Source organism: Topomyia yanbarensis, chromosome 2, assembly GCF_030247195.1.
Source record: "Topomyia yanbarensis strain Yona2022 chromosome 2, ASM3024719v1, whole genome shotgun sequence".
Lineage (NCBI taxonomy): Eukaryota > Metazoa > Arthropoda > Insecta > Diptera > Culicidae > Topomyia > Topomyia yanbarensis.
The window spans coordinates 202,628,442-202,647,854 of NC_080671.1; the positions used below are offsets into that span (position 1 = coordinate 202,628,442).

The following is a 19,413-nucleotide window of genomic DNA, read 5'->3' on the forward strand; positions in this document are numbered from 1 at the left end:
GTTTTCGGTATTCGTTAGCTATGTTGTAATCACATGCTGTGCTGCAAATAACTCAGTTTGTTTACATTTGTCACTAAGGTCCATTTGAATCAGCACTCTTGAATTAATGTTTTTAAAATTTGGATTCAGAGTTAAAATAACCATGTCGTTGAAAGTTCTGACAAAAGAAGGATAGACTTTACCAAGGGTTGCTATGTTATTCTGTTTTAATACATATTTTAAGCGAAAATATAATTCCTTATCTAATAACTAATCATCAAAATTGTCTGCAATATGCCAGAGTTTTTCGATTTTTTGCTCTCATGAGCTCTTAACCGGGACCGTTTCATATGGAATTTTCTTTCTTGAAAAAAAAAAAAAACAAATGAAAGTTATAGTATCTCACCGTGTCCAACAATGCCACACAAACCATGCGAAAGCAAATTCGATATTTGCTATGAATCAAGATTTTGAGAGTTTACAACATTTTTTGACTATTGTTTGAATTTGATGAGACTTACAAGCGATACCAGGTCACATGCAAAATACAAAGCACCGTGTTATTAGTCAGTGCCATTCCAAATGAACAAACGACCTCTCAAATGTTCGTTTGACATAACCGGGGTCTGGCATCTCTGGACATAACACTGGCAGATAATTTTGTTTCACTTATGACAGTTGTCGTCACTCTCCTTACATATACTATGGCGACTACATAATCGAACAAAATAAACAAATTTGTTATGTGGGGAGCAGTAAATAGACCTGGTCAGCAGTATTTCGATTGACTATTTAAACTGAAAGCTTTATCTTGAATAGTGAAAATTTTGAAACTGTTATGTTTCGGGCAACGCAGAAATATATTTCAATCAATGGTTGCAATGTTCTATCTATAAGGTAACTATTCTACGATGCTTTAGAAAGGTCATATACGGTACAACTAAAAAATTTGCCAGTTTCAGCAGATATGCGCATCATACAAATCATTACAAAGTGTTGAATCTAAAACCCACTTGTAGTTCGAAAGAAATTAGAGAAGCGTTTATTACACTCTCGAAGGAGGTAACATTTTTGACTGCAACAAGATCAGAAGCGATATACATCTGTTTATACGTATGATTATATACCTGCAGCTGCATCCGGACGCAAATGTTAGCAAAACCAATCGGAAAGTTAACTCAAAATCGTTTGTCCAGCTTTTGGAAGCTTACAAAGTACTCAGTAAACCTGACGCTAGAGCTCGTTATGACTATGAACTGTTGCAACAAAACCGAGCAGCTGGGCATCAAACAGACTATCGGTGAGTTTTGAAAAATAATATTTTTGCGCCAAACAGAAGTCTATCTATTCAGACCACAATACAATGCTGAGATATAGATTGTAATAGTCCAAAACGACAAACAAGAAGTATGAAACCCCAAAAAATCATCAAACGTTTTTCGACGTGAGTTGCCATATACAAAGTTTCGTTTTTGGTTTTCCTATTGTGTACCAAATAGCTACGCAAAATTTGGGGTTGGTTGGTTTTAGCAAGGCGTTCCGCATCCCATTTGGAATTGGCATGGAAAATAATATAAAAAACTACTATTTTTGTTTCTGGAGACATTATTTGTTGAAGTAGGAGAGCCCAAGGCTAGTTGGCGGTTGGGGTAAGTTGGCGAAGTCCCTCGTTCTCCGTTCCTATTAGGCATAGTGCTATATCTCGCTTACTTCAAGTAACGTGGAGTACATTCTCTACACACAGAAAAAAATATTGATAAAAATAAGTTTTCCACTCATAGCAAAAAAAAGCAACGCATGCTCTTAGTTTGAAAATAAAACTTTCATTTTGATTACTATTCGTCATTAGCTTAAAAGGAAAACTTATTTTGATTATTGTTATTGATTAATTTAAAAGTTTTACTTTGAACCTAACAGTATGAGTTGGTTGTTTTTTGCTAAGAGTGGAACACTCTTTTACCAATTTTTTACTTTTACACTCTTACTTTTACCAACCAAATCGGGCAGCGCACCCACAGTAAAAAAATACATGATGCGCCAATCGACAGCTGTGTCTAACCAGATTAAGTTTTTGTAACCAATTTATTTTTTTACTTCTTAAGCAGTTTCTCTAATAAATATTTCATGCGTAAGCATAATTCCATCTCGAAAAAAAATTAAAAAAGTGGCGGTCTGAATTACCCCGTAGGGGGTTCTGAATTCCCACCAGCATCATTGTAAAAGGATAGAAAAAAGAAAAGTTTTGCAAATCGTCGCCTAGCGCTGCCAGCTATATTTTTGTAGCGCAAAAATATAGCTGAGGTTTCAAACTAACAATTAGAACCTTTGACCGGTAATCACCACCAAACTACAGAAAACTATAGGAAAAATCAATGCTGAAAATGGTATTGCACACCAAAACTTACCACAATCTGACGTTCATTAAGACTTTAGGTCAGAAATCTTGTTCTGCTATACTAACACACGATTCCACAATTTCCCACATTCGTTGGCTAAATGAAGTGCACTAGACAAACAAAGTACAAGGAAGAACACACCAATTGTTCAAAAAAACAATTTTAAGCTTAAGCCAAACATGGAGATGTTTGAAAAACTCGAAAAACCCCCAAGTCCATTTCAGCCGCCAGAAAATTTGTCTAAGTATTGAAATTGCCTTTAAATCGCATTCGCAAATTGCATTTGTTCCGAGGGGCAGTTAGCACAGGCGAGTTGAGTCAAACGTCAAACTGTTTAACCCTAGAACGTTGCACTGGGGTAAAATGTACCCCACGTCATCTTTGGAGCCGTATGAAGACGAGAATTCGGCATTTACTGACCTGGAACCAAAACCATAATTCAATTTAGAGTTCCTAGTAAGAGTAGGAAAAGGTGGTATAACCATTTTGTTTACAGCCTTCGTGGAAGCAGGTGTCAAAGTTGGCGTGGGGTACATTTGTACCCCAGTGTACGGTTGCGGTTAGTGTTTCGTCAGGTTTCGTGCTGTCAGTGGAAATGTGATTCGTGACAATACCAGTTTAAATACTGGTTGTTTTACTACGTAGGTAACAATTAGTATTATATATTCGTTTTTAATCATTTAATCAATTAATTTAATTTAATTTCGAAGTATAAAAAAATCGTTCTTATTTTTCCTGATTTTTATTGTTTTGTTGTTTATTTTTAATAGTTTTTCAAAATAATGACTCGTAAGAATAATTGGCACAGTATCTGCTGTAACAGTAACGTTGTGTGTTACAAATGTATTACTGATCAGAAATATTTTTTTCATTTCAATTTCTATCCCATTTAGTGGCATTTTACAAACCCGAATTTTTAAACTTTCGCTCTTCCAAATAATTGCACTTTTTTAAAACTTTTGAAATTCTATTTTAAACCTTTTCGAGACCATTCTTTCAACTTTTAGAATCATTTGATTTTTTTCAAATCGGTTGAAAATTCGCAAAGTTATAGTAATTTTTGTGAAAAAAGTCAAAACCACGATTTTCCAATTTTTTTTGTTCAAGCCAATTTATGTATCATTGATTCAATAAATTCCGTACTTTCACTCACACATCTGTCTTCGCAATTGAAAAACCAAGTAAATGATGTATTATGCATTTCTTTTGTTTGCATTTTTACCTGCGAAAATTGCGATCAATCGCGTGGGGTACATTTGTACCCCAGTGCAACGTTCTAGGGTGGAAAACGCAAGTGCAACGTTCGAGGGTTAAATCGCCTGACCATGCTCGTCCGCATTTTTTTTATTGGGATTCAACATGTTCTATAACGACGATTGAAGTAATTTTATTTCCAGTTGACTGCTATAAAAAATAAAATTGAAAGCACCGCCAACTACCCTCGATCTCCCAAATCCAACCTATGACACCATATTATAGCCCCAAAAGTGCTTAATAACTTTGCTGAAGAAATAACTGCACTAGATTGTCTCTAACAAAGTTACAGCTGTTCGAATTTCAATAGTTCCAATTAGATGATATCCTTCTGCCGACATTAGAAAGAGCCTAAAATCATTTTTCAACACGCAACATTACAATCACCAATGCAATTTAAAAATGCGATTGAATAATTCATTTGAATGAATATAGTTGATACACTGACAATGTAAGCAAAAATAACGATATTTAAGGCTCAAGTTACCTATTTCGAGCATGTGTTAGAATTGAACGCTTGGTAGTGTGCGTAAAAAAACTGTGTTCAGCTTTGCCATCGGATTATTCATTTAAGCCTTTTCAAAACTCTAAAAGAAGAATATCAGTCGACTTATTAAATCATCACGATTCAAATCATGCAAAATAGCTGGTGGAAAAACCATCGGCTTGGCTAAATGGTGCTTTTGTAAAAGTGGTTGTGGTTTTTTCACTACGCAGTTGTGGTGCGTGCCCCGGGACAGTGTGTTGGTGTGACGAAAAATCACCGCAACTTTTTCAAAAGCATTATTCCGCCCGGTCAATTGTTTTTCCACCAACTATTTTGCATGATTTGAATCGTGATAATCTAATAAATCGAATGATTTTCTTCTTTTAGAGCGTAATGAATGCTTTATATGGATAAACCTATCAAGCGTTCAATTCGTGTAGACGCTCACCGAAAGTTCTTTGAACCTTAATATAATTGAAACCATCGCCCTTCCCGATCACTATGAAATAACACTATTATACCAATATGGGTCGTTCCACGCGAAGTGATCAAAAGAAGATGCAAACTTGAAATCGACATTCAAGGATTTAAATAATAAGAGCAAAGCGGAGGAATCTTGCTTGTACTGCTTCAATTCTGTTAGTCCAAATGCTCGTATAAGGACACCAAATGGCTGCGGAAGCTTCCAGGACAGACCGAACAAGTGAAAAATACAATGCCCGCAGACAATATGGATCAGTAAACTCGTTGGCGATTCTTATTATGAAGCCAAGGTTTCTATTTCCCTGTGCTATAACGTGAGAGTAATGGTTTCTGAATGTCAGTTGCGAGTCCAGGAGTACACCAAGGTCTCTGATAACTGACACTCTCTCTAGCAATTGGCCGGCGATGTTGTAGCTCCAGAGAATTGGATTTTTTCTGCGCGTGAAAGATATTATAGAGCATTTGGACACACTGAGAGCCAACAAGTTGCGATTACACCAGTTACAGAAAGCATCTAGATGTCGCTGATGTTCGATGCAGTTCTCTATTGACCGCACAATGAGAAAGAGTTTGAGATCATCAGCATATACGAGTTTGCAACCTGGGGGTATAACATAGCAGATGTCGTTGAAGAATAAAGAAAAAAGCAACGGTCCGAGATTGCTCCCTTGAGGTACGCCCGACAAGTTGATGAAGCTATATGACACGTTACTTCCTAATTTCACAGACAGAGAACGATCTACGAGATATGATATATATATATATATATACATATATATATATATATATATATATATATATATATATATATATATATATATATATATATATATATATATATATATATATATATATATATATATATATATATATATATATATATATATATATATATATATATATATATATATATATATATATATATATATATATATATATATATATATATATATATATATATATATATATATATATATATATATATATATATATATATATATATATATATATATATATATATATATATATATATATATATATATATATATATATATATATATAAGTGAAAGCCTCTGCTTTGGAAAGTTTCTTTTTAAAAAGTAAAACCGAACTAACCTACTCGACAGCACACTAAAGACTGATTTATTCAATGTTTATCGAACACCTGAGTCCCTAGCTTGATTCCTAGAACAGCTGATCTTGCACCTGGTAACGGTGGCTCCCATGATGGTCTGATGTTTGGTCGTTCGCGCGTGTTCCACGTACGCGACGCTGGCTCAGCTATTTCGGGTGTACTACGATGCTGTTGGTTGAGTTGTCATTTATGGTCGTTAGGGCGGATTTGCGCTTAACTGCTTCCCCTTCAAGTATTGCTCGTCCCGAGCAATTTTCTATTTTTGTAAACTGGTAATATTTAACAAGTATAAAAATCAACAATGCGAAAATGAGGACAACTGCTGTGCTAAGGGATAAAAATCCAAGTCGGTGTTCCACGTTAACTATTTCGAGGCGGTTTCTGTTTGCTATGTTGAGTTGGTGTAGCTCTGATATGTTTACGTGCCGCTCCATTTGCATAGTTTGTATTTTGCCTGATTGCAGTGGCAAAATTGTTGGTTGATAGAACCGTAGTTCAAAATTTTCGAACAGCTCGTTCCTAATGTGGAGTGAGCAATTATGAAACGTTGCCAAGTGGATTCCGGTTAACGTCCTATTGCTGATGCCGCAGGTGCTGTTGATGCGTACGTCTTGGTGAACGGATATCACCAACAGTGTTCCTGGGGTTAGTGGTCTTGTTTCTGATGACGGAGGTTTTTCTGATAAATGGCACTTTCCGTGTTGGCCTCTTAGAAGTGGAGCTTCACAAGGATCATCGCTGATTTCAATCAATTGTTTCCTCTCGCAGATTGTCACTCTGTTGTATTCTTGACATCTGGAAATTACTGCAAGTATTTGTGTCGGGTTGATGAAAACTGTGTTGTGCGTTAGCTTAACGGTTTGGTTCAGGAGTGGTAGGGGTTCGATGATGACTTTTCTATATCTTTCAGAAAGTAGGCGTGGAGCGTTGATGCTGATGATGAGTGTTGGTCCCTTGTAGAAGATGGTTGTTGTCAGATAGTTGAATGCTTCGTCTGCATCGTGGATTTCTAGGCCTTGGTTTTTAATTTCCTGCGCTATTATTTCTACTTCTTTTGGTGTGAAAATGGTTTTACTGACAATATTTAGTTTCGCTAACATTATACAATATTCAATTGATTTTAGTGTGTTCAGAAGGGAGTCTAGTTGAAAAATAATTGAAATTTTATGATTTTCTGTTATAACATAATCTTCGTTGTCAATGATTTTATTAAGTACATTTTGTTGGTTTCTGAAACCATCGGTAATCATATTGAGTCTATTTTCGAATTTGGAATTTATTTTTATTTGTCTATTGTTCTGTTGGATTAATACATTTTCTGTTCTCCTGAGGTTATCTAAATTAGAATTAATTATGTTCATATCTTCAGCATCTAGATTCCCTGTCACCGTTTTTATTATGCTTTCTAATATGTTAATTGATCGTTTATTTCTTGGTCTATCGTGCAAGGTACTAAGGATGAACTTTATTTCAGTTAATTTAGTTACAATTATTTCTTAAAAATCCGTAGAATTTTTTATCTGACTTATTACGTTCTCAATTATTGCGACAGACACGTCAAATTTCGTGAAATCGATTATGTGTAAAAGTCTATCATACCCCGCTATTATTCTTCCCTCCCCTCTTTGAAGAAGCAACGCACCTGCGTTGTTTGTTATGTCATGTATCTGGATGGACTGTGAATAGGGTGTTATGGGAAGAGTGAGTAGGAGGCAAATCAGGAGGATTCTGCAGGCGTTGATCATCTCGTTTTCTGAAAGTACAAAATCTATTAAATTCTTTGTGTATTTCCCGGCCAGAGTCATCTACAAGTATTCTACCCTTGTTTTCTGATGCTCGGACTGGTAAATACTTTGGTTTTGTTTTCTTTTTGATGCCTTGAATTTTTTTGTAAGCTATGGCATTTGGTTCTATTTCCGGTTCTGGTTCTCTGTGTTTATTATGATATTCCAAATTTCTTAGTTTTGATCTATTGTGTGCGAGCATAACCTCGTCATAGAGTTCGTTGCGGGCCTTTACTATTAATTCTATATTGAGGGGTCTTTCTTGTTGATCTTTCAACCCGTAGAAAACTTCCCTAGGTTTGAGTTTTATTGCAGAGTGAATTGTATTGTTATACAATGTACACGCAATGTTAAATATTTCTTTAATGTTTAGATCTTCGTAATTTGGTTTGTTACAGCGAAATATTTCTGCTATGGTTGAATGAAATCGTTCAACCGTACCGTTACTTTCGCTGTGGTTAGGTGGTGTGAAAAATATTTCGATATTTAAGTCTTGCAAGAGGCCACGAACTTCTATAGACTTAAGGGCTGGCTCGTTATCGCATACGATTAAGCGTGGTGTCCCGTAGATTTTGAAAAATTTAATTAACCCTTTTCTTATATCTAAAATGTTTCGGGATTTGATGTGTACTAGAGTACCGTATCTGGAAAATTTGTCTAAGAATGACAGAAAGTGTTCCTTTTCTGCTACGAAGATGTCGACGTGAACTATGTCAAGCGGTCTGTTCGGATTTGGTGTTGATCCTAATATAATTTTGTAGGGATGTCGGTCGTATTTATTTTTGTTACATATGTCGCAAAGTTTTATGAACTCTCTGATTTTTATTTTCATCTTCGGAAAATAATACCTCTTTATTATTTGCTGATTATTTTCCCAGATTCCTCTGTGTGCACATTCGTGCGTTTGTTCTATCACGAGGTTCTGTTCTTCTGGTGTTTGTAAATCTATCAAAAGTGTTTGTGAAATGACAACTTTAAACGGTTTGGCCCTGCTAAAGTAGTTTTTGTAGGTGATCTGTATGATGTTCATAATACTTTCTGGACAGTAGATACAATTAGTCCGTCTAAGGTCCATGTAATCTTTGAATATACGGATCATAACTGGTACGCCGAAGACAGATTTTGTTATCGTTCTTCGATATACTCTGGGGAATATTTGTTCGTAATTGTCTGGCTCGTCAGGCCCGACTTTCAAAATTATTTGGTTACTAAAGGTGTTCACCGGGAGCTCAGTACACGGGATAAATTCGGAGTCGTCTGTATCCGCAGAATGCACCGTGGCATTATCGGATGAGATTTCCTCCTCATTTATATTAATTTCGTTTCGAATCCTTGATAAACTGTCTGCGACTATGTTTTGTTTACCAGGACGGTAACGTATTTCGTAATCAAATTCGCTAAGTGAAAGACGCCAATGGACAAGCCTATTATTAGTGTCTTTCAGATTAAGCCCATATGTGAGAGGTTTATGATCAGTATAAAGAATAAACTTCCGGCCATATAAGTAAGGGCGAAAATATTTGCAAGCCCATACAACAGCCAATAGTTCTTTCTATATAGCTGAATATTTTTCCTCTGACTTATTCAAAGTTCTGGAAGCGAAGGCTATCGGCTTATCACTTCCTATAATTCCTTGAGATAACACAGCGCCGATTGCGAAGTTGGAGGCATCTGTGGTAAGTATGAATTGTTTGGAAAAGTCAGGATATTGCAGAATATTGCTCCCTGATAGAATATTTTTACATTTTTCGAATGCTTCAACGAAGTCTCTCGAGTGAGAAATGCCTTCACCTTTTCTAAGGGCATTAGTCAGTGGCTTGGCTATTTTAGCGAAGTCTTTAATGAATTTGCGGTAGTATCCTAAAATACCTAGAAAACCACGCAGTTCTTTTTCATTTGACGGCAATGGCCATTCTTTTATAATTTTAATTTTTTTCGGGATTGGGTTTGACACCTTCCGAAGTCACAATATGGCCCAGGAAGGCAACCTCCTTTTGTAGGAATTCGCTCTTGTCCAATTGTACCTTCAGATTGTGTTTTTTCAATGTCGCGAAGATTTTTGACAAATTGTCAAGATGCTCAGTTAGACTGGTAGAAAAGACAATGATGTCATCCATGTACACTAAACATATGACTCCGATGTGTTCCCTCAGCACGTTGTCCATCACGCGCTGAAACGTTGAAGGTGCATTTTTCAACCCAAAAGGCATTCGCAAGAACTCATAGTGTCCATTTTCTACACTAAATGCAGTTTTTGGAATGTCTACTTTTTCAACTTCGACTTGGTGGAAACCAGAGGCGAGGTCTAAGGTTGTAAAATACATACAACGACCTAATTTGTCGAGGATGCCTGTAATATTGGGTATGGGGTAACGGTCGTCGACCGTTTTTTCATTAAGTTTTCTGTAGTCTATTACAAGTCGCCACTTTTTCTTTCAGGAAGCGTCTAATATTTTTTCGACGATCCAGACTGGTGATGTCCATGGACTATTCGAATGCCGAATGATGCCTTGGTCAAGCATTTTCATAATTTGGCGTTGTACCTCTTCTCTATGACAGAAAGGGTAACGGTATGATTTAGCATGTACTGGTAGGTCATCTTTCGTATTAATTTTGTGCTTAATAGCGCTAGTGAATGTAAGTTTTTCACCTTCAATAAAAAATACGTCTTCATATTTCGATATGAGCTGCAGAAGTTTGGATTCTTCTTCTTTATTCAGATGTGTGGTCCGCAGCTGTTTTAAAAGCGATTGTTTTATATCGGGTTGATTAAGGTTGGGTGTACTTGTTTCGAAATTATTAATTTCAATGTTTAGAGGATCCGTAATCAAGAATTTTGTAGGAGTATCTGAAAGATTTGAAATTCGGAAGAATGCTCTATTGTCATTTGCTTGGTATATGCCGGATCCGATAACTATGTTGGGATTAATTTTTAAATCATCTTCTAGAAGAAAATCTCCTTCTGTGGAACTCACGGGAAGGTTAATTGTTTTGCTCTGGTGAGCATTGAGCGTTACCTGGGTTGTGTTCGGATATTTGCGATGCATTTTGATTGTATTGTTTGGCAATTTAAGTTCATTAGAGGTGGTCAGAATATCAGCCTTTAACTTTTGTAAGGATTGGTAACCAATCAATCCATCGAAAAAGTCGTGAAATTCGAAGACGTAAAATCTTAATTTTTCGTTTTGTGGGAACGGACTAAATTCGACGTACTGATTTAAACAGTGTGAACCACTAATATTGCGGACTTTGATGGGTTCTGTGAAACGACACCTTTCGAGGTTGACGTGTCGCGGGCTAATATAATTTTTATTAGCGCCGGTGTCAATGAGAAATTTTAGTAAACCTTTTGATGTTTGTATCGTAATGTAAGGAATGAAATTCTCTAGGTCATCGGATGGTGACCTTGAGCCATCAGAAAATTTAAATCGTCTCCCTCTTCGTTATTACGTTACATAGGAGAAGAATCCATCTGGTGGTGACAGTAGCGCCAAGCTGTTCCGGATAAACTCATCTGTCCAACTTCTTGTATCCCGGCGAGCGATTTAGGTTTACCTGGCGAATCGGCGACTTCTTCTGTGTCAGGTAAAGCCAAGAAGGGTATATGTCCTTCCGAAGCAATACAAGATGCTGCACGCCCTCAATGTAAATTTCACTTACAGTCTGCTGATGAACACAACTCTACCGCCGCTGTGAATCTTCAATGTCAAAAACAAAATTTGGATCCCATCGTAACGAGCACGTCTCTTCATAGCACATTCGGCTCTACAACGATCACAGAAGGACTAAGCACTCTATGCTATGCTGGTATGACTCATCGCACCCTGGGACGCACTGCTGCTAGCACTATGGAAGCCCTAGATCCCCCTGCCACAGTCGAGCCATTGCAGCCAGCGCTCACCAGTCGTCCCGGTCCTGTGTGCAGGAGTGGTGAAGGGGTCTTCCAAATCGATACCAACGGCAAGTACGAACCTGATTTTGTTAATGCAAGCATTGATCAGCTCCTCGCTTCCAGTCAATCGCGGCATTCAAACCTACAAATATATTACCAGAATGCCGGTGGTATGAATTCAGTAATCGAAGATTATTTGGTAGCAAGTTCGGATGAATGCTTCGACATAATCGCCCTCACAGAGACGTGGCTTAGCGATAGCACTCTGTCAGTGCAAGCATTTGGTGCCAACTACGATGTTTTCCGAACTGATCGCAGCTCACGTAACAGTCTCAAGGCTACCGGCGGCGGGGTACTTGTGGCTATCCATCGTCGATTGAAAGCGCAACTGATTGACGATACTTTGGGGGTCTGTGTCGAGCAGGTGTGGGTGCGAATCAAACTGGCTGGCTACGCACTTTTTCTTTGCGTGGTTTATCTTCCACCGGACCGCACTCGCGATTCGACATTGATTGATTCACATACTGAGTCACTGGAACGGATTTCCGCTCAAGCAAGCCCGGTTGATGAGATCCTGATTGTTGGTGATTTCAATTTCTCCGGATTAAAATGGCGCTCTGCTTCTGACGGATTTATGTTCGCTGATCCCGAATTGTCATCTTTTCATGCTGGTATCACCAGTTTGCTTGACTGCTACAGTCTAAATCTGCTGCGCCAAACGAATAATGTGGTGAACGAGAACAACAGAATCCTTGATCTCTGTTTTTCGAGCAAATCTGACTACGCGCCAAAAGTTACCGCAGCACCGTTCCCCCTGGTAAAGACTGTTAGACATCACCCTCCCCTGCATATATTGCTTGAAGCGATTCGAGTGAAGCATGACTGCAATGCTTCTGACACCGTCAGCTATAATTTTAGAAAAGCCAACTATAATAGCATTATTGACTTCCTGTCGAATATCCACTGGACTGAAATTCTCGACAATGATGATGTCAACGTTGCAGTGCAGACCTTCTCCAATGTTATGAGCTATGCTATCGATCGCTATGTACCCAAAAGAAGTGGCCTTCAATCTAAGCACCCAGCGTGGTACACTGCCGAGCTGAGACGGTTAAAAGCGACTAAAAGAACCGCTCTGAAGAAGTACTCCAAGTTTGGGGGCTACGTGCTGCGACAACACTACGTTCATGTTAACCAAGTCTATAAAAAGACATCGAAGCGTTGCCATGCCGATTACTTGCGAAACGTACAACGTAAGTTGAAGTCCGAACCTAAAACATTCTGGAAGCATGTAAACGAGCAAAGAAAGGAATCCGGGTTGCCTTCAACGATGAGCTATGGAGGACGTATGAGCTCTAGTTTACAGGAGATCTGCCAACTATTCTCTGAAAAGTTCGCGAGTGTTTTCTCCAACGAGAAACTGACACCGACCCAGGCTTCACGCGCGGCTCTCAATGTACCTCAATCATACCAGTCTTTGAACTCTATCAATATCGACAATAATATGGTACAACTGGCGATTAGGAAAATGAAGGCTTCAACCTCGGCAGGCCCAGATGGTATACCAACTATCATTCTAAAAAAATGCTCTGCCGGACTAATTGAACCTCTTTGTCATCTGTTTCAATTGTCGCTATCAACCGGAGTATTTCCCGAACTCTGGAAATCCTCCTTCATGTTTCCAGTTCACAAAAAAGGTGATAAAAAGGTAGTTGACAATTACCGTGGTATTACAACGCTAAGCGCAGTTCCTAAGCTGTTTGAAATGGCTGTGTTGGAACCCATCTCCAGCCACTGCAAACAGTATATCTCCGAGACTCAGCATGGATTTATGCCGAAACGTTCAACATCTACGAATCTTCTGTCGTTCACAACATATGTTACAGATGCTATGTCGTACGGCCTTCAAACTGACGTTATCTACACAGATCTTTCAGCTGCTTTTGACAAGATAAATCACGCTATTGCAGTGGCAAAATTGGATAGACTTGGCTTTGGTACTAATATTCTCCGTTGGATGCAATCGTATCTCAGTGATCGTCGTCTAGCAGTCAAGATAGGTGATTGTGTATCCGAAGAGTTCTTTGCTTCATCTGGTATTCCGCAAGGCAGCCATCTCGGTCCATTGATTTTTCTTCTGTATTTCAACGACGTTAACTTTTGTTTAGAAGGGCCACGGTTGTCTTTCGCCGACGACCTCAAGTTATACCATAGAATACGGAATACTGATGATGCAGCTTTCCTTCAACGCCAACTGGAAACCTTTGCGGAATGGTGCGAGATCAACCGAATGACCCTAAACCCCAAAAAATGTACGATCATTACGTTCTCGAGGAAAAAAACGCCAATTCGATTCAATTACTGTCTAGCTGAATCCACAATTGACAGAGCGAATTGCGTCAAAGATCTCGGAGTTTTTCTCGATGAACAACTGACGTTTAAACAGCGTATCAGCTATATTGTCGCAAAGGCATCACGCTGTTTGGGGTTCATAATGAGAATATCTAAGCACTTTTCAGATATTTACTGCTTGAAATCTCTCTACTGCTCACTCGTTCGATCAACTCTGGAATATTGTTCAGTTGTGTGGAACCCTCATTATCTCAACGGTGTCCATCGAATTGTGACAGTACTGCGCAGATTTGTTCGGTTTGCCCTTCGTCGATTGCCTTGGAGCAACCCTCACCAGCTGCCAAGTTATGAAAGCCGGGGTTTGCTTATTGGACTCGATACATTGCAAGTGCGACGGGATCTACTCCGTGCTATGACAATTTCGGATATTTTGCAAGATCCAATTGACTGCCCCGAGCTTCTCAGTGCGATAAATATGAATGTTCGTTTGCAGCGGACCTTCAACAGAGTGTCATCAGAGTTCGATCTTCACATTCCACGTAGCAGATTACATGTTGACTTTTTAAATAGATTAAGAAATTATCATTAGGACCACACTGTGTCTGTTGATATTAATTAATTATAAATAAATAAATAAATTAGTGTTGTCGTTTTGTGTTTGACAAGTTTGCCCTGCATATTCGTCTGCGGGTAGTGAATTCTCAGGTTGCTGATATGAGTTCGGCATTTCATATTGTGCCTGAGGGTCGGGAATATTAAATTCGTCATAGAAATACTCATAGGGTTCGTTGTCGACTTGTAGTTGATAATGTGGACCATGATTAGCTCTTGTCGGGTGTGAGCGGTTCATATAATTAATTTGTCGGCTCCTGATGGAAGGATCGACTTCCATAGGGACTGGTTTGGGAAATTGCTGATTGTACTGAGGTTGTCGAAATTGTGGGGGTTGACCTTGTCGGAAAGGTGGAGGAGGTCGGAATTGTTGAATAGGTGGAGGTGGCCTGTATTGTTGGGCGTTTTGAGTGGGGTGATACTGTGAAAATATCTGAGGGGGTCGAAATTGGAAGGTTGGAGGTGGTCGAGGTTGTAGGAAGCCTGGAGGAGGTCGCATAGGAATTCTCTGCAGATTAGCAGATGGTCTCGGAGGAAGAGCAGGTGGAAAAACTGGTGTTTTTGGGCAGTTTCTCCCGTGATTGTAGTTGTTTTCCTCGAGACATAGTCTCAAGGCTTCTCTGATAGTAGTTGGAGTTTGCGCTCTAATTATCGGGCCAAGAGGATCTTTTAATCCTCCCAGGAAAACCTTTAAGCCCATTTCAGCATACAATTTTTTCTTAGCATGTTTAATTTGTTCGCTGTCGTGGTTTAAAGTTAATAGATTAACAAGCAGAGATATTATATGGGACACTTTTCCATAGAAATCTTCGATACTTGTGGTCTGTTCTAGTTTGAACAGATCTCTAGTGAGGCAGACTTCGTCACGTCTGTCACTATAATGGGTGATTAAATTGGTCTTTATTTCTTCCCATTCTAGAATGGTCCCGTAGAGCTCCAGTGCATTATCAGCTTCGCCAGTCACCTTTGCTCTAATTGCCTGTAACCAGACATTAAATACAGTTGTACCTCTTGCACTTTCTATAAGTGGCATGAGGTTATCAATGCTTTTAATAAAGCTATGCAGCTTTATTGGGTTGCCATCGAAAGACGGCAACTCTTTGATTATTTAGGTTGTTTGAAGTGATTTTAAAATGTCTTCCACCCGTGGAGTTTGGTCCGCAATATTAGTTGTTTGTAATTGCAACCGCGCGGCATTAGCAGCGGCTTGTGCAGCCTGCACTGCTTCTGCTGCACCAATGGATTCGAGCTGCATTTGCTCGATGTGCTCCTCCTTTTCGGCGAGCAGCTGCTGTAATTCAGCTATGCGTGCCTGGAGATGAGCTTCCATTGTTGAATTTATTTATAAAAACTTATAAAAACTTATACACTTTATCGCAAATTATTTATTGTTTTTTTTGTTTAGGGTTAGTTTCCTTATTTTAGTTTTGTGATATTCAGACCTCCGCTTACCGTGGGTCGGGGCTCGGGTCTCTGAATTAGTATTTGTATTATTTGTTTATCTAAAGATAGGGCTTTTTTGTTTCACTTAGCCGTTCTCTTTAGTGTTAGATTAAGAAAGATTAAAACTACTTACAGTACTTTTTTTTTGCGATGTCCGTTCACAAGGTGTATAGGTTCAGCGGGATCTTTCAGAACACAACACAATACGTTCGCGGAAGGATCTATCCGGGAGTTAATACTGAAAAATCCGCGCCCGACTGCGCAAGTGAAAGCCTCTGCTTTGGAAAGTTTCTTTTTAAAAAGTAAAACCGAACTAACCTACTCGACAGCACACTAAAGACTGATTTATTCAATGTTTATCGAACACCTGAGTCCCTAGCTTGATTCCTAGAACTGCTGATCTTGCACCTGGTAACGGTGGCTCCCATGATGGTCTGATGTTTGGTCGTTCGCGCGTGTTCCACGTACGCGACGCTGGCTCAGCTATTTCGGGTGTTGCTACGATGCTTTTGGTTGAGTTGTCATTTATGGTCGTTAGGGCGGATTTGCGCTTAACTTATATATATATATATATATATATATATATATATATATATATATATATATATATATATATATATATATATATATATATATATATATATATATATATATATATATATATATATATATATATATATATATATATATATATATATATATATATATATATATATATATATATATATATATATATATATATATATATATATATATATATATATATATATATATATATATATATATATATATATATATATATATATATATATATATATATATATATATATATATATATATATATATATATATATATATATATATATATATATATATATATATATATATATATATATATATATATATATATATATATATATATATATATATATATATATATATATATATATATATATATATATATATACATGAGTTCTTCCACATCTACTCCTAATTGAAATGCATTATCTCCAATTGTATTAATCCGATTTATGTCAGTTTTTTTTGTTTTGCTCGACTGCATTTATTCAAAAATTTTAGAGCTAACACTTTTTTTTTCTTAGTGACGATTATATAATTTAAATAGGTGACACATGCCTTTGCACTAGACTAATCCCATAAAAAGTGTATCATTTTGTTCTTCATTCTATTACCTTCATAATCCAGTTTATTGCAATGTGAGATCTTATTCGAGTCGTATGATGTTGAATATTTTCGAGCGCAAGTCATGAGTCGTCAAACGGTCGCTTGTTTCTCAATTTTGGTTTCGTTCTTTATAATGTGTTCAACCCTCTACTGCCCATATTTTTGTTTCACTCCAAAAAACTTAAGTAATGTGTTTTTATAATGAGGAAACCATAAAACATATTGCCGGTTTACGAAAGTTGCGGGTTTTTCATTTAAACGTTAAAATATGTAACCCGGCGGGATTGGGCAGAGTTTTAGCGACAAAAAAATTATTTTTTTCGCCCAACCAGAAAAAAATTAATTATTTTGTCTTGCTAAAACGTTCAAGATGGTTTTTTTCTGGTATAAACATCGCGGGAACATGCCTAGTTTCTGTACATATACACCTATGGATGTCAATGACCTCAGTATCCGATGTCCAGTATATTTTCCAGGTGATCCTATTGGATCGAGGCAGACAGTAAGTAGATGACTAAGAAACTGCCATTTTATTCCTAAAAAGGTTGTAGATAATAGGGCCAAAATTGGTCCATTGCCACTTCTATTCATCAATTAATTCACCTCTAACTATTCCATGAGCAAAAATTGAAAACGTTTTGAAACGATTTTATTTGGGAACTATTAATTAATCGACTGTGTATCCGAAGGAAAGCTCGATTATGCATCTTTATCGTTAGCTGCATCGGAAAAGTTGCTATAATTTCGCGATCACACTTAATAAACGTAAAAATTTGATTTTCAAATTAAATTGAATTACAATTTAATTTTCCGATTTTTCGTCACGAGCCTCCCATACGGCAATTGATCAATGATGAATTTGCATAAGTTTCATTTCATGAACAGCAATCATTCACCCACATCAAAATAATCGCTAAATCCCTCTGCTATCAGCAAAACTAGTGATACAAATTAAGGCCCAATTAATTGAAGACCGAGAAACCCATGACTAATGAGATGAACAAGGGTTCTGAAATTAGTTGGCTGGCGATGTACAGACTCATCTTGGAATACTACCTAATTTTCAAACTAGTAGGTATGTTTCACGTCTCTCACGGTATCGCTCACATTCAATTAATTACACATCGATTAAGCATAACGGATCACCGAGCGCTGTAATTGAAATCATTTTCGGTTCAGTGATTAATCATTTTGTCTCGTTTGCTAGATGTGCTACAATTTTCGCATCGCGGTCGTTCACATGTCGACCATAATCAAATCATACTATGTAACACTAGTGCTTTTCCATCTGTTCGTTCATTCTCTTTCCAGATTTTGGCAACCGAATCCTGCGCACTATCAGAAGCCCGACCCCGGATCCTACTACGGTATTAAAGGTGTTAAACGAGTGAGCAACTGGACGATTGTTCTGTTTTGCGGCGTGTTTATGACCATAGGAATAATATTGCAAGTGATTGCCATTAAGTACGGTAGTTTCGACTGAGATTAGAGTTGGAATTATATTTTTCTTACATATTCCAGCAAATCCGTCACATTTAAACGTGATCAACTAGACGAATCTTCACGAAAGAACGCCATCGCTCATGCACAAATTCGTGCCGAAGCTGAAGTCATTGGAAATGATGCTCAAATCGAGCGTATGAAGGCAACGATGAAAAAAGATACAGTATGGTAGCATATTAGTTTATGAACCATACTAGTGTAATGTGTGTACATTTGTAGATAATTCTTATTCTGTAAACCTAGAGTATGTAAATGAAATATATAGTAACAATTGTAGTGAATCGTTATATTTATCTGATGGTCCATAACATAACGCATCTAGTGGATTAGAATGGTGAGCGATAACTTTTTGAGGGCATTTTGTAGTTCAGTGACTGCAAATTTTGTAAAAGAAATCAACTTGTTATACCTCCACGAAATATAGAGAAAATAGATAGAGAAAACTAAAATAATAGTATATGTAAAGAATATTGAAAAAAAAACTAGTAAAAAGTATTTGACCACTTATTGTCTTTCTAATATAGAAACATTATGCAATCACTTTGAATACCGTCAACTTAATCCCGGCCCGGTGGGCACAGTCTTACCTACCATTACGTGCCGACTATGTGACATTCATTTTCCAGAGATGGCAGGACGAATTTTCACAAACTTACACACCAAAAAAATCTGAATTTTATTGTTGACGTAATTGCAAACATGACACAATTCAACAAACCGTAATTTAGGAAATGACGTAACATTACCGTGTTCCGTTTAATTTTACATGGAAGATATACTTTACATGCACAATGACATAAAATTGCACTTCCTACCATTCAGAACAAACGCTGTATGAAGAGTTAAATTACATGATTTACGAAATTAAACGTCATGTAAAATTAAATTCAAACGTAAAACTAAGTCAT

General features: G+C 37.4%; 1 protein-coding gene across 2 annotated transcripts; it reads left to right on the forward strand.

Moving 5' to 3' along the window:
* The first annotated feature begins 642 nt into the window (after nt 1–642).
* LOC131682708 (dnaJ-like protein 60) lies at nt 643–18,781 on the forward strand. 2 transcript variants are annotated; one of them, XM_058964398.1, is made up of 5 exons: nt 643–876; nt 936–1,041; nt 1,113–1,279; nt 18,314–18,466; nt 18,524–18,781. In XM_058964398.1, exons 1-5 carry the CDS (start codon nt 818–820, stop codon nt 18,675–18,677), a joined length of 639 nt encoding a protein of 212 aa, XP_058820381.1. In that variant the 5' UTR covers nt 643–817; the 3' UTR covers nt 18,678–18,781. The 2 variants fall into 2 exon arrangements, with proteins under 2 accessions (XP_058820381.1, XP_058820382.1); XM_058964399.1 differs by having other exon boundaries at nt 18,556–18,781.
* The last annotated feature ends 632 nt before the right edge of the window (nt 18,782–19,413 follow it).

Excerpts from the sequence above, each read along its gene's own strand:
- LOC131682708 (XM_058964398.1), top strand. The coding sequence starts at position 818 with ATGTTTCGGGCAACGCAGAAATATATTTCAATCAATGGTTGCAATGTT. Across the intron at positions 1,042-1,112 it reads TTATTACACTCTCGAAGGAG|CTGCATCCGGACGCAAATGT; the intron begins GTAACATTTTTG and ends ATATACCTGCAG. Across the intron at positions 18,467-18,523 it reads TTGCAAGTGATTGCCATTAA|CAAATCCGTCACATTTAAAC; the intron begins GTACGGTAGTTT and ends TACATATTCCAG.